Source organism: Myripristis murdjan, chromosome 19 (genome assembly GCF_902150065.1).
Source record: "Myripristis murdjan chromosome 19, fMyrMur1.1, whole genome shotgun sequence".
NCBI classification, from domain to species: Eukaryota; Metazoa; Chordata; class Actinopteri; order Holocentriformes; family Holocentridae; genus Myripristis; species Myripristis murdjan.
The window spans coordinates 27,406,811-27,420,015 of NC_043998.1; the positions used below are offsets into that span (position 1 = coordinate 27,406,811).

General features: G+C 44.6%; 3 protein-coding genes across 3 annotated transcripts in view; 1 reads left to right on the forward strand and 2 right to left on the reverse strand.

Moving 5' to 3' along the window:
• lipf (lipase, gastric) overlaps window positions 1-13,205 on the forward strand; it is a 944,109-nt gene that overhangs the window by 605,925 nt on the left and 324,979 nt on the right. The window lies entirely within an intron of this gene.
• LOC115377530 (uncharacterized) lies at window positions 780-10,526 on the reverse strand (the record flags this gene model as incomplete). The annotated part of the gene is made up of 7 exons (XM_030077342.1): window positions 780-863; window positions 2,157-6,724; window positions 6,779-7,752; window positions 7,807-8,879; window positions 9,084-9,992; window positions 10,252-10,344; window positions 10,467-10,526. Coding segments are annotated over 7 exons (7,761 nt in total), but the record flags the coding sequence as incomplete, so codon positions are not given.
• On the reverse strand, window positions 10,712-13,172 carry LOC115377531 (uncharacterized). Its single transcript, XM_030077343.1, has 9 exons — window positions 12,761-13,172; window positions 12,542-12,645; window positions 12,184-12,456; window positions 11,950-12,043; window positions 11,798-11,829; window positions 11,433-11,651; window positions 11,157-11,291; window positions 10,937-10,968; window positions 10,712-10,724 (listed from the first exon to the last, which is right to left on the reverse strand). Exons 1-9 carry the CDS (start codon window positions 12,861-12,863, stop codon window positions 10,712-10,714), a joined length of 1,005 nt encoding a protein of 334 aa, XP_029933203.1. The 5' UTR covers window positions 12,864-13,172.

Genomic DNA, 13,205 nt, shown 5'->3' on the forward strand with positions numbered 1-13,205 from the left:
ACATGTCATCTCTTTACCCATGTGAATAATATACTATTTTAATCCATTACAATTCATACATATAACCTTCTATGTAGTTATATAATATTGCATTACACAGTAAAGCAGGAGTAGTATTACTACAGACTTGTTTTTCACAACACACTGAAAGGACCTTCATTCATAATATGACAGACAACATCTTGTACTTTAGAATATAAATTTATTTTTCAATTCAATTTTATTTATATGTAAATGTTTTGATGATTGCATTTTACTTAGTCATTGACATTTTTTCTCAGTACAGTTTAGTTATTTATTCTGTCAAGACAAACATTTAGAAAAATCATGGCTGTACTTCATGTATTGTTCATGTAAGAAAAATAAAATAGCATAGGCCTGGATTCCAATTCAATTCAATTTTATTTATTTGTATAGCCCAGAATCACAAATACAAATTTGTCCCAAAGGGCTTTACAGAAAAATACAACATCCTCTGTCCTTAGACCCTCACATCGGATGAGGAAAAACTCCCTAAAAAACCCCTTTAACAGGGAGAAAAATAGGAAGAAACCTCAGGGGAGCAACAGAGGAGGGATCCCTCCCCAGGACGGACAGACGTGCAATAGATGTTGTAAACACAGATAACAAACTACAATTAAGATAGGATTACTTTTTTAACTATTACCTCATACATCTCATGTCCCAGAGCTACAATACTGAGACTAAAGTTCATCTCAACTACTTTGACAGGACCTAGATACAATGCATGTGCTGTCTCTGTCCCACGATGCCACTTGCTATAAGGCGACATCATCATCACTTGGGAGGTAGGGAAGTTTGGGACGCTGCACCACAGTAGCATCTTCAACCAGGAAGTTCCCCTTCGAGTAAAAACAAACAACATTTTGAGGCAAACATCACTGACCAACAGCATCTCATAATACACTAACTAAACTAACCACAATTTGTTGACAGGGCCACCCAACTGTGTAAAGTTGGTGAGGCATAGGGAGACAGAAAAGATAAGAATGGGGGACACAAATGGGAGCAGAAAACCTGGAAAAGACCACTGCTGATGGATTTATTTTTAATATAAGTAACTGTCCTGTTGTGGCAGCTAAGGCGTACAGAATGGGGAGTCTGTGCCTTGTTGTGCCACAACAGTTTTGCTCTTAGTTCATGCACACCAGAGGGAACACTTCAGTATTGAAAGTGAACCTCTTGTGTACAGACAGTACACATGAAGGTGACATGGACTCAAACATGCAGAACTATATACATTTCAACTTTAAACAGATATACATTTAAACATTAAACAGACATAAATTTAAAATTTTAACAGATATACATTAAGAGCTCATTTGCAAAAACAGATCCCCATTTGAGTTTATTAAACCTTTTAAAACTTTTTTGAATTGTATTAAAATTTGCTTTATATTTATTTCTATTATTTATATGTTTACTTAGCCTGGCATAATGTTTATTATCCTAAATCATGCTTTGTGTGTGTGCATGTGTGTGTGTGTGTGTGTGTGTGTGTGTGTGTGTGTGTACTCCAAGCAGTATCAGTGAAACGGTGTATCCATTTTAAGAATGGCTTTTATCTGTTTTTGCAAATGAACTCTTCACATTTAAACTTTAAACAGAGACCAACAGCTAACACGTGGCAAACAGAGACTAACACATCCATAAACCTGTGACACATGATTACATGATATACGTCCCTACACATGATTCTCCACAACTAAACCTTCCCTAATTCCCCCTGAAACACATGATTTGTTTAATCTAAGATCTAACCATGATCATCTATTCCACATCATAAATACATAATCTAAAATCCCAATAAATACACGATATAAATACTATAAATAATGACAATAAATAACAATCTATACAATTACAGTGGGACAGGCTCTAAAAAGACAACATTCATGGTGGTAGCCAATGTACACACCATGAACAACACAACACACTACAAGTCAGTTTCCTCTGAACCAACACGCAAACGCGACAACACTAACATTTGCACCGGGACACTGCAATGTAGCTCCGTTTGACTCATCAAACAAAGAATTTACACCGGTCATGTGAATTCATTGTTTGCCTCCTTTGCCAAACAAACCAACCTAACCCTCATCAAAATCCACGTCTGACTCGAAGAGGCCCTCTACCTCCTCCAAGTCAACAACTAACCCCTGATCATTGTTAACACTAAAACTACATGCAACACCTTCATGATCACTAAAATACGTGGGCATCACTGCACACTCCACATTATACTGTGTTGTTTTAACATAAACGTGATCAATTAGTGTCCCCTTCTCTGTAGTTTCTTGTGTTACATGCTGACTAAATCCTTTTTCACCCATAAATTTGCAAATTGAGGATGTTTTTAAAATGTTCTCATTGAAATCCCCCATTATTACAATTGTGTTACTGATTGGATGTAACCAATCAAGTAACTTCCCCAGATTTTGTTTGAATAAAGTAATTGGATAACACGGTGGACGATAAATTACTGCCAACAATATGTTGAATTTGTTGCACAGGCACACCAAACACTCCAGATTCAAATCGGGCACCTGCAGAATATCACAGTCCAAATTGTCTACGCTATACAAACCAACTCCACCATGTTCTAGGTTCTTTAGCTCTAACAATTTGGGGTTACTGCTGCTGTAACACAAGCCTCGAGGACGACTGTGGAAAGTGTAACCTTCAATTTGGACACTGTCTAATGAGGACTGTGCAGTGAGCCACGTTTCTGTCACAGCAATACAGGTAAGCTGTAAATGCTGCGTGCAAGACACCAAATCTAACACATGCCGACTTAAATTTTGAACGTTCATTAAATACACAGAGAAACTGTGTGTATTTAATGAAGGCTTTGGCTGCTCAATCAAAAATGGAGGCATGCTATCCAATGCCTCCTTTATGGCGTCCTTGCAATAAATTGCCTTCTCTGTAAAATCCTCGATGATCAGTCCAGACAAAGCCCTAACGCGACTAAGCGCTACATATGCCTGCCCCGGTGCAAACACCCTCTTCAAGGACACTACCGCCTCGTCCACAGTGAGTCCTTGCACTTTGTGAACAGTGCAAGCCCACGCTAACCTAAGAGGAAACTGACGACGCAAACCGCCACGCTTAGTAGCTCTATCCTCCTCTGGATCAATGGCAGTAGACTGCAGGCATTCTACTGCTGCATGTGCACGGTTTTTCCTCCTATCTGAACCAATATTCACATCATCAAATCTGACATACACGGTGAGAGGAAACGTGGAATCCTCTCCAAAAACTACCTGAGTAACCGTGCCACATGCTCCATTGACCAGGCCGTCCGCAACATCCACGTTCTTGCACAACATCACTCGCGCGTTCCTCGCTATACACAAAGTCTCCGGTAGAGACGTGTCCGCCGCAACGCCGTGATGCCCGGGCATCCGTTCCAAATTCCCTGTTGTCCTGTTAGTCACAAAATCCTGCGCCTCAATGGTGACATAATCAGGACAACAGTCAAACAGATAATTTAGGTTGTGCTCACTTACTTGCCTATTCGTCGCAAAGATATGCAAGGCTGAGCTCACCTCGCCGGTCTCGCGCATCTTCAACATTTCAACGTCGCTATCTAACATTGGGGTGGCCCTGGAACGCACTCTTAACCTATTAAGCATCTCTGCAAAAACACTATCCTTCTGTCTAACTATCTTTTTCAGCTCCACGATGCTGAAATTACACCACAGGTCCAGACCAACAGGACTACTATACAGAGGCTTCCCTTTAACGGGAGGCAACTGATAGAAGTCCCCGACAGCTATCACACTAACATTACCAAACGGGGAAAAGTCGCCTGTTTGTTTAATCTGCCTTAATCTACCGTGGATATAAGCCAACAAGTTGTGATTAACCATACTTATTTCATCTATAATTAAAATTTGGAGGTGACTTAATTTGGCGCGCAAAGAGTTTAGTTTATCTTCACCCAGAGGGGTGTAAGGTAAACTAGCCTGTTTGCCAATACTCAATGTGTGATGAATTGTTGCTGCATTTAAATTGTATGCAGCTATTCCTGTTGGAGCAGTTAACAAAACACAGATATCGTCTGGTTGATCACAAAGTGTTGACAGCAGCCGCGCTGCCTCATACTGAATAGCCCTAATTAAATGACTCTTCCCCGTCCCCGCGCCACCTGTCACAAATACACGCAGAGGCTCTGGGTTTTTACCCATCACCTTCTGCAAGCACCACTGTCTCACCTTATAAAAGACAGCAAGCTGTGTCTCATTCAGAGACCTAACTAGTGCCAAACCCTCAGTTCTAGATAAAATGGACCTGTTTCTCTCTAACTGCGCTACCTGTCTGCCACCAACAATCAAATCTGGCACATTCACCAATGACTCAACCAACTGTTCCTCTGCTATCTCTCCTTCCCGCTGCTGCCTCATCTCCTCTAAACCCTCAAGGCGTTCCGCTTCCTGTTCAGGACAAAGCTCACCCCAAACATCCTCATCTACACCGTTGTTTTGCGCAGCTATCTCCTGAGCTAACTCAAGGTGAGGACAATTTACCTCAAACCTTGCCCTATTCTCATCGACAACATCACTAACCGAATGTACAGAGCCGTCGCTAAACATCACCTCACCATCGTTATAGAACTGCTCAAACAGCTCAAAGCCATCAGGTTTGAGGTCTGAGTCAGTTCTATAAGGAAGAAACAACTGCAACAGGCTCTGAAAATGTGCCTCCTCCTCTCTATCCAAATTAAAACGCATGTATCGCACCACTGCAAACTGAGTGCGTGTTCTCCGAAGAATGAATCCTAAGTCATTCTTCAATTCAATTCTGTCTTGAGACATTTCATTTTTGCTGAGAACACGATACTCAGACGCAAAGGTAGCCATACACATGTTATCAAAAACGTCGCTATCAGGCCTATTCTTATATCTATCGACTATGCTAACCATCCACATATCATCCTCCCGTAGATCACGGGAGGCGGCCATCTGCCTCAACACACTGAGGGGCAAACTCATTCTAACTATTCTACTGCCTGTCGGCACAAACACAACCTTCCTGGAACACTCCCTAAGGTGCATGTTCGTTAGCCTATACACCGCCTCCTGCGCACAAACATCCCTATTGTGTAAATATACACTGCCCAGCTTCCGCAGGGCTTCTTTGGCAGAGAGATTCCCTTGTTTTTTTGCTTCTTTTTGGGCATTAGTCAATAGGAGGCCAATTTCTCTCTCTGCTTTCGTAATATACGATATTATGTATATTACTACTGCGTAGGCGTCGGTGACAAAGCTAATGTCCATGTTTGCGTTCCAGCACTTCAACAACTGCTTACTATATTGATTAACCCAAACCTCGTTCACCCCTCTCCTATAGACTACCTTATGTTTCTTTTCTAAACGCCTATAAGCACACTCAAAGATCTCCTGATTAATGCGCAAACTACGAAACAAATCCTCTACACTAGCAGGAGGCACATCGCGTTCCACAGCTTTTTTAACATCTTCAAGAATTTTATGAGCAAACTCCTTAGGCATCCTATCCCTATCCTCAAAACATTTACAGGCTGGCTTGTTTTCTGAATTAGATTCAGCCTCACCTGTCTTCTTGTTCTTATCACACTTGCACTCCTGCATTCTACAAATGAATGTGCGCGCAGAAACAGGTTTTGGAAAATTGAAACGACATGTCGTTTTGTGTTTTCTGCATGACTTTGAATGTCGTTTGGAATGTGTTTGAACAGATGACACCGTGTCCAATAGTGTGTCATCATCTGAGGGTAGCTCACACGTAACGTAACGGTCAATAAATTCTATAACTTCCTCATCTGTGTTTTTATCAATTTGGGGAGCACCCTCGATCCAAAACAAACAATGTACATGTGGTGAGCCTCTCTGTTGAAATTCTACCCTATAAAAGTAATCAACAATCTTGCCGATTGGTTGACAGGGAGACATGAGAACCTCTTTCAGAAAACAATGCCACCTGTAGTCAAACATCCGCGCCGCGGTCACAGGATTACGTCGCAACAACGCGCACCTATCAGCCCACTCCAAATCCTCTACCGTCTGCGATCTGCCTTCCTGTTTCAGGATGCTGGTCAGAAGATTCTGCCAGCGCATATCCGCAGACGAAAACGAGCAAAACCACGTCGGAATGCCTAACTGACGCACACAAGCCATCACGTCCTTCTGGACAGACTGCCAGAAGGCCGGAGTTCCTCTGATGGGTTTAAGAAACCTAAACCCATCATCACACGCCAACAACTGCTTCAAGGCGTCCGCATCCGCTAACACATCCTCACTAATCCGCTGAGGCCTCTGACCTCCTTTACCCTTACGCAACGCAACAGAAACACTGGACACAACCTTGTCCAACTCCGACACATACTGAGCAAAAAATATATACTCTACATTACGCGCAAAACGACCGTCGGCATGCATAATCCTATTATTAAGATAACGCGCCAACGTCAAGTCGTGCCACCGACCATCATGAAAAGTCTTACCACCCGTCGGAAACAACACCGGGAAACACTTTGCCTCATTCGTGTGGTCAGAAAGCATTCTAACTGGACTATTCCCTTCTGCAGGCGCAATATTCAAAATATCCTTAAAATACTGGTCTAAAGCTTCCTGACCAATATCAACAGGCATAAGACAAGTGTCCTGAAACATGCAGTGCTGTTGTCTGTCATGTAGCAGTTCATCCTGTCCTATGTCTGCTGATTCCACTAGATCACCAATTTCACCCTGACCTCTATCCTGACCTGACCTACCCTCAGCCTCATCCTCACTGCCTGATTCGGCCTCTTCCTTCTCCCTATCTTCTTCCCTAACAAACTCATTGACCCAGTGCTCGTTAAACTCAATACCTCTATAATGCACATTTGTTCTCTTTAAGTAATCTAGCGCCTGTCTTACACGCAACGTATCGACAAACTGGTACTCGTAATGCCCTTTATAGGTGAGTTTCCGCTTCAGCTTAACCTGAAGCAGAGACCCTTCCATGCTCGAACGAGGCAACACATTCGCAGTCTGAACAATGTTGGCTGGAACACATGTCACTGGTCCATGTACTCCATTCTGCCCGCCTTTAGGCAGTGCCAACATTTTCATGAATGGAATGTGTAACGCAATAAGATGCTGTTCTAAACTATTCAAAGATCCCAGTTCAGCAGGAATGGGATCAAGCTCCAAGTTATTAACCCAGCATTCAGCTGGCATCTCACCTGAACTAAGCTTCCTATGACACGTGTAACAAATCCACAAATTACCGCGCGATGAAACCAACAAACACGGCGCAACACACTCCCCACTACACCTATGCAAATACTGTCTGCCTATACACCTATCTGCAGTAGACACTGTCACTGAACTTTGCCTATACGCTTCCCTTTCACAAATCACCACCTGATATCTAAAAAACAACCTATGACACACACAGCACACAAAATCAGGTCCATCTCTGACCTTTTCTAAAAACTTCTCCCTAACAAAACCAAAATCTTTTGACTTGTCTACCCTCTGCTTTCTACCTAACCTGACACTGGAAATAACTCTCTGTTTATGCTCTACACTATCACGATACTTGTTCTTACTTCTTTCTTTATGTTTCTCCCTGTACTTGCTGCTGTCCCTATATCTAACCAAACTCTTGGCCTTGACTCTCTCCCTGTACTCGCTGCTGTCCCTATATCTAACCAAACTCTTGACCTTCACTCTCTCCCTGTACTCGCTGCTGTCTCTATATCTAACCAAACTCTTGACCTTGACTCTCTCCCTGTACTCGCTGCTGTCCCTATACTTGACAAAACCCTTGGCCTTAACTCTCTCCCTGTGTTCAATGCTATCTCTATATTTGCCCAAACTCCTGGCCTTAACTGTTTCCCTATGCTCTACACTTTCTCTGTATTTACTAACACCCATCTCTTTAACCCTCTGTCTGTGGGCTAAATTCTTACCATAATTCCCTACACTCCACAACTTAGCCTTCTCCCTGAAAACCACATTTTCTTGATATATCTTTCTAATCCTACACTGACGTTTCTCCCTAAGCGACATATTCAACTTTTCCTGCTTCCTCTTTTTCTGCCTCAGATACTTTGACTCTCTACCTGACCTTAACTCCCTAGCAGCCTCCACAACATTGACACTATCCTGTACACCTAAAACAGAACCTACTACATCACACCCTACCGCTGTGTTGTCACTATCTACAAAATCCATCATCCTAGACCTAATGCTGTAACCAGTGACTTCACTAAGTTTACAGTAACCAAAGCAACTCCGCAGTCCAGGCTTACACACACAAACAACATTCTCAAAATGCCGTCCCATTACATTTTCTATGTAAATGCACTCTACCGACAAAGGCTGACTACTACAGCTATATCTCAACCAACGTCCATCATGAAACGTAAACACACTAACGCCTAACCAGTCTGCTGTCGCCTGAATTTCCACCTCTGTGGCCCAACTGCCGACACGCCTCATCCTGGACTGCTCAATATACTCTAACACAGAGGAGTACTCACTTCTCAAGAGACTCTGATACCTATCTGTGTTCCTTTCTAACTCTTTACATACAGCTAACCTAATCCTACGATGGTGCTTCTGAGAACCACTCACAGCCTGAGAGATGGCTCTGAAGAAGCAGTTCCCATCGGCCACAATCCTCTCTTTGCTACAAGGAACACCTAACAACCCCTCCTCTGTGGCTACCGGACTAACAACCTTCACGCAATCGGCGTTCAACTTTGTGCATAAAGCACGACAAACATCTAAGCCGAGGGGATGGAAGACCAGCTCTTCGCTTCTCACCTCGCTAACAAATTCGACGTCCAAATTAACCTTTTGGACATCGAAACTCTTGGATTTCTTCGACATACAAGTGCCGGAAGAAATAACACGCTTTCTGCCATTAGCCACTGTTGGTTCTGCCGCTGAACCGCTGCTCACCTCGCTGGAGAAACTAAAAACAGAAATGCCAGACAGTGCCGGACTTGCGGCAATGCTGACACCACACTCAGGCACACAAACGCCTGCAGACACCTCAGTTTTTCTCCCAGCCTCAGTGACCACACTAGACTCTGGTGCTGGAGCAGCACTCATCTCAGTGATGAGACTCTCCACAGACACACCAGACCGCGCTGGACTTGCACCTGTGCTGACCGTGACACCACACAGCTCAAAGAGCTTCTCCCTCGAACGGAGACTGTCGGCCAAACGACAGATGTAGTGGTGCAGGTCGTCAAGACAGGCGAAATGCAGAACCACGCTTGTACCGTTGTGGTGTAACAAGCCAGTGTTACTGCGTGAGTGACTGTCGACCACAGCGAACCGTCCACCCTCACGCACGATGGCAGTGGTGTTTCCGCACATTGTCAAAAGACATGTGGTGTACTGACTGAAGATTCTCTCCAGTCCATTCCGCAAGCTGATGAATACACCGAAATCGATGTATTCACCTTGGGTCACGCCTACATCGCCTAACACCGTGTCGCCAAAACTAAACCTAAACAGCTGTCCGTCTAATTCCAACTGCTGTGGCAAATCTGGCACAGACAGCAGATTAGACACATGGCTGAAGATGTTGAGGTCACGCAAACTCGTGTACAACTCATCACCTTCAACCAACGCGCGATCCAGATCCAGCCTGTCCCACGAGAACGCGCTCCTCACCGTGTGTCTGGCTAAGCTGACCAAAGCTATAGCCATACACTGCACTCCACCATACACAAATCGGGCATTTCCCTGATGAAACGACCCGCGCACAACTTTAGCTAGCCTAATCCTGCTGCTATCTCTGCTAGCCTCTGTTGCCACACCATTAGCGTTAGTCTCTAACTTAACATTAGGAAAAAAAACAGCCTTAGCTTTGATGATCTTCCGTTGCTCCTCTGGGACGGCAGGGCACGATGCGGCGACCTCCTCCTGACCGACGACCACTCCCGGCACCTCGCTGGCCGACTCCTGGACTGTCGCCTCCACCTGTACAAAAATCAAAAACATATTTTTATTAAATATAGACTGTTTAGACTTTCTTTATTTTCATTGCACAAAAAAAAAAAAAAAAAAAACACAGCAGTGAGATTTTGGCAACGAAATGTCGTTGCTTGGCTTCCGGATTACAGCAGAGATGGAATTGTGGGACTGTTTAAAAATTAAATACTAAATATAGTCTATATAACTAGTGCGATATCTTCTATATAACTAGTGCCAAAAAAGAAGAGCTAAATAAATGCAGCACCTCCGGGACGGCCGGGCACGCTGCGGCGACCTCCTCCCGGACGACGACCACCCCTGGCACCACGCTGGACGACTCCTGGGCTGTCGCCTCCACCTGACACAAGACCAAAAAAAAAAAAAAAAAGTCAAACAAGGTTTCACTAAATCACAGGAGAACCATTTCCCTGCAACCTCTCAAAACGATAACTCGCATATTATATTTAAACAAAGACAAACCTGCTGCACCGCTGGTCTGGGGCCGGAGGCAGGCACGGTCCCACGGGCAGGTGAAGGTGTTGCCAGCACCTAAAAAAGATAGGGGAAGACAAAAGACTCATTTCAATAATGCACTCATTCATTCGGGTTCTGCATGTGTTATCAAAATATGGCAAAAACAATCCACATATTTCACATACTAAACATGATACCAACCTGCCGCTTTCCTCCTCTACGCCTTGTGGCAACACCTTTCGGCGAACGCCTCACACGGGAAGTCTAAAAGAAGGAAAACAAACCTTGTTAAATGCAGTCTTAAATTCAATTTTGTCCAGGACATACACACCTACAATGGATTTTGCAAGAACAGAAAAAAATAACACAACAAAAGATCTATATACATATAATATAAAGGAAAACATGTAAAAACAGTTGGTGGATGAGGAATGCGGATGCCGAGGGGAGCCACATGTACTGGAGCAGCCTGGGACCTGAGCCACACAACCACCAGCACCGTGATGACCTGGCTCAAAAAGACACAGCACGCACTCAGAAAAACTCACAACCATTCACACACACACTCACACAGAGACAAGGGGAAACATTAGAGGCAAACCCATTTAACATTTTATAACTTAACAGAAACACCTTAAAGTCAGAACTAATATAGATTACTTCTTAATATATAAATATAATTCTCAGGCAGTTTACCTGGCCAGCTGGCAGAAGGGAAGTGACGCTGCAGTCCGAGGATGGCGAAACCCTCTCCATGGCCTCCAGGATGTCGCCGCTGAACCACACGGGGTTGGACGGGAGGACAGACTCTTGCACCGGAGATGCTCGAACCTTAAAAACCACAACAAAAAAAAAATTATCACCATTAAAAAAAAAAACACACACACACACACACACACACACAAAAAATAAAGGCGTAAAACCAGAAAAGATGCACAAATGTACAGCCAAAAAATGACTCAAACACATTACCTTGCCCTCCTGTCCGACGACGGTCCACTCCAGTGGGTTGCGGTGACGAGCCGCGGGGCTGTGTCCCGTCACGACCAGCACGGGGGAGACCCTGGCACGAGGCGATGTCCGGGGGGGCACCGAGGGAGGAGGAGGAGGAGGAGGAGTCAGCTGGCGGACCGCGGCGTCCCACAGGGCCTGGACGAGGATCGGCGTTCCGTCGCTGTCGCTGAGGTGCACCTGGAAAACAGTGAAACGCAGAACACATTGCGCTCAACTTGTGTATCGAAAATGACAACCTTCAACTCCTCCATGTGTCATGTCACAACAACAAAGTATGCTGTACTTACACCGTCACGGCTCCACAGCTCCAAACGTTCCAGAGGGAGGTGCTCTGCCACAGACACGTATGGGAGACCTGCCGCAAAAGTGAGAAATATTATACATTCTGGTAATAAATACACTCATGTAAAACATATGAGGTTAGGTTCACGATACGTCAGTTATAATCAAACTGATGACCAAAACTAAGACGTACCCATGCGTGCTGCGACACGGCGGAACTCCTGGCGGAACAGCTCCTGCAGGCCAGGCTCGATGTTCAGGCGTGGAGGGAAATCCAGCACGAACACCTACACACACACACACACAAAAAAAAAAAAAATCACGTTTAGAATCACATTTAGGTTTCTAAAAAAGCACATGTGAAAACACATGCGTACTGTGACAGCACAGGACAAAACAAATACTGCCAACTGCAAATTAAACACACCTTCGCCCAGCGGTTGCAAACTGTAGCCAGGAGAGCACCGAAGTCCAGCGACGCCTCTCCGATGTTCCTGCTGGCTGTCAGGTTGTTGCTCGGGGCGAGCACACACACCACGTCCGGGGTCCAGGGGAGAGCGGCGTGGGACACCTCCTTCCTCAGCTCTGCTGCATGCGCACCTGGAACAGAGAGAAAAGAGAAAGAGAGAGGTACCTCCGGCATCGCGACGATCCCATCCACCAGGGCCCGCAGGTGGGAGTCTCCCACGACGAACACCATCTGCAACGACAGAGACACGGCTTTAGAACATAGACACCAACTTCTAACAACCAGCACTGTGTTTCTGAAAAAGAAAAACTAATACCTTCTGGTCCGGCTTCTGGGCAGGAGTGACCAACTTGAAGCTGCGCTGGGTCAGCTTCGAAGTCGGCCATCTCCGCACGCGATGGCGGTACCCTGTACCGCGCCCTGTGTGGTTGACAACAAAGTTAAGTATGATGACACAAAACTTGTATTTCCTCAAATAACATTCAAACTGCGTCAGTTAAACATTAAAAAAATAAACAAACTGTTTGATACTTACGAGCAACGAACTCGGGGACAGGCGGCTGGGGGGTCCATGGCTGCGGCTGCGCCATCCTCCGCTTCTGGGCCTGGGCCCGCCGGTGGGACTTGGCACGGGGCATCTGGGAATGAAAAACAAACAAACAAAAAAAATAAAATAAAATTTCCTCCGAAGTTCAAAGAAACTTTAAAATCCAAGTGAATCTGTGCCAATCATACTCACAAACAATGCTTTCCCAGACAAGGTCAGCCTTCAAATACATAAACGTTTCAACTTACCTTGGCAGTGTGTGTGTGTGTGTGTGTGTGTGTGTGTGTGTGTGTGTGTGTCTCTGTGTGTGTGTGTCTGTGTGTCAAAAAAGTAAAACTATGTGTTGTGTTGATTAACAATTAGTTATGGGTGTGTTTTTAAATAGAATCAATCTGTCTGTGTAAACTTGTCCTGGATCAAGGGATCGCAGATG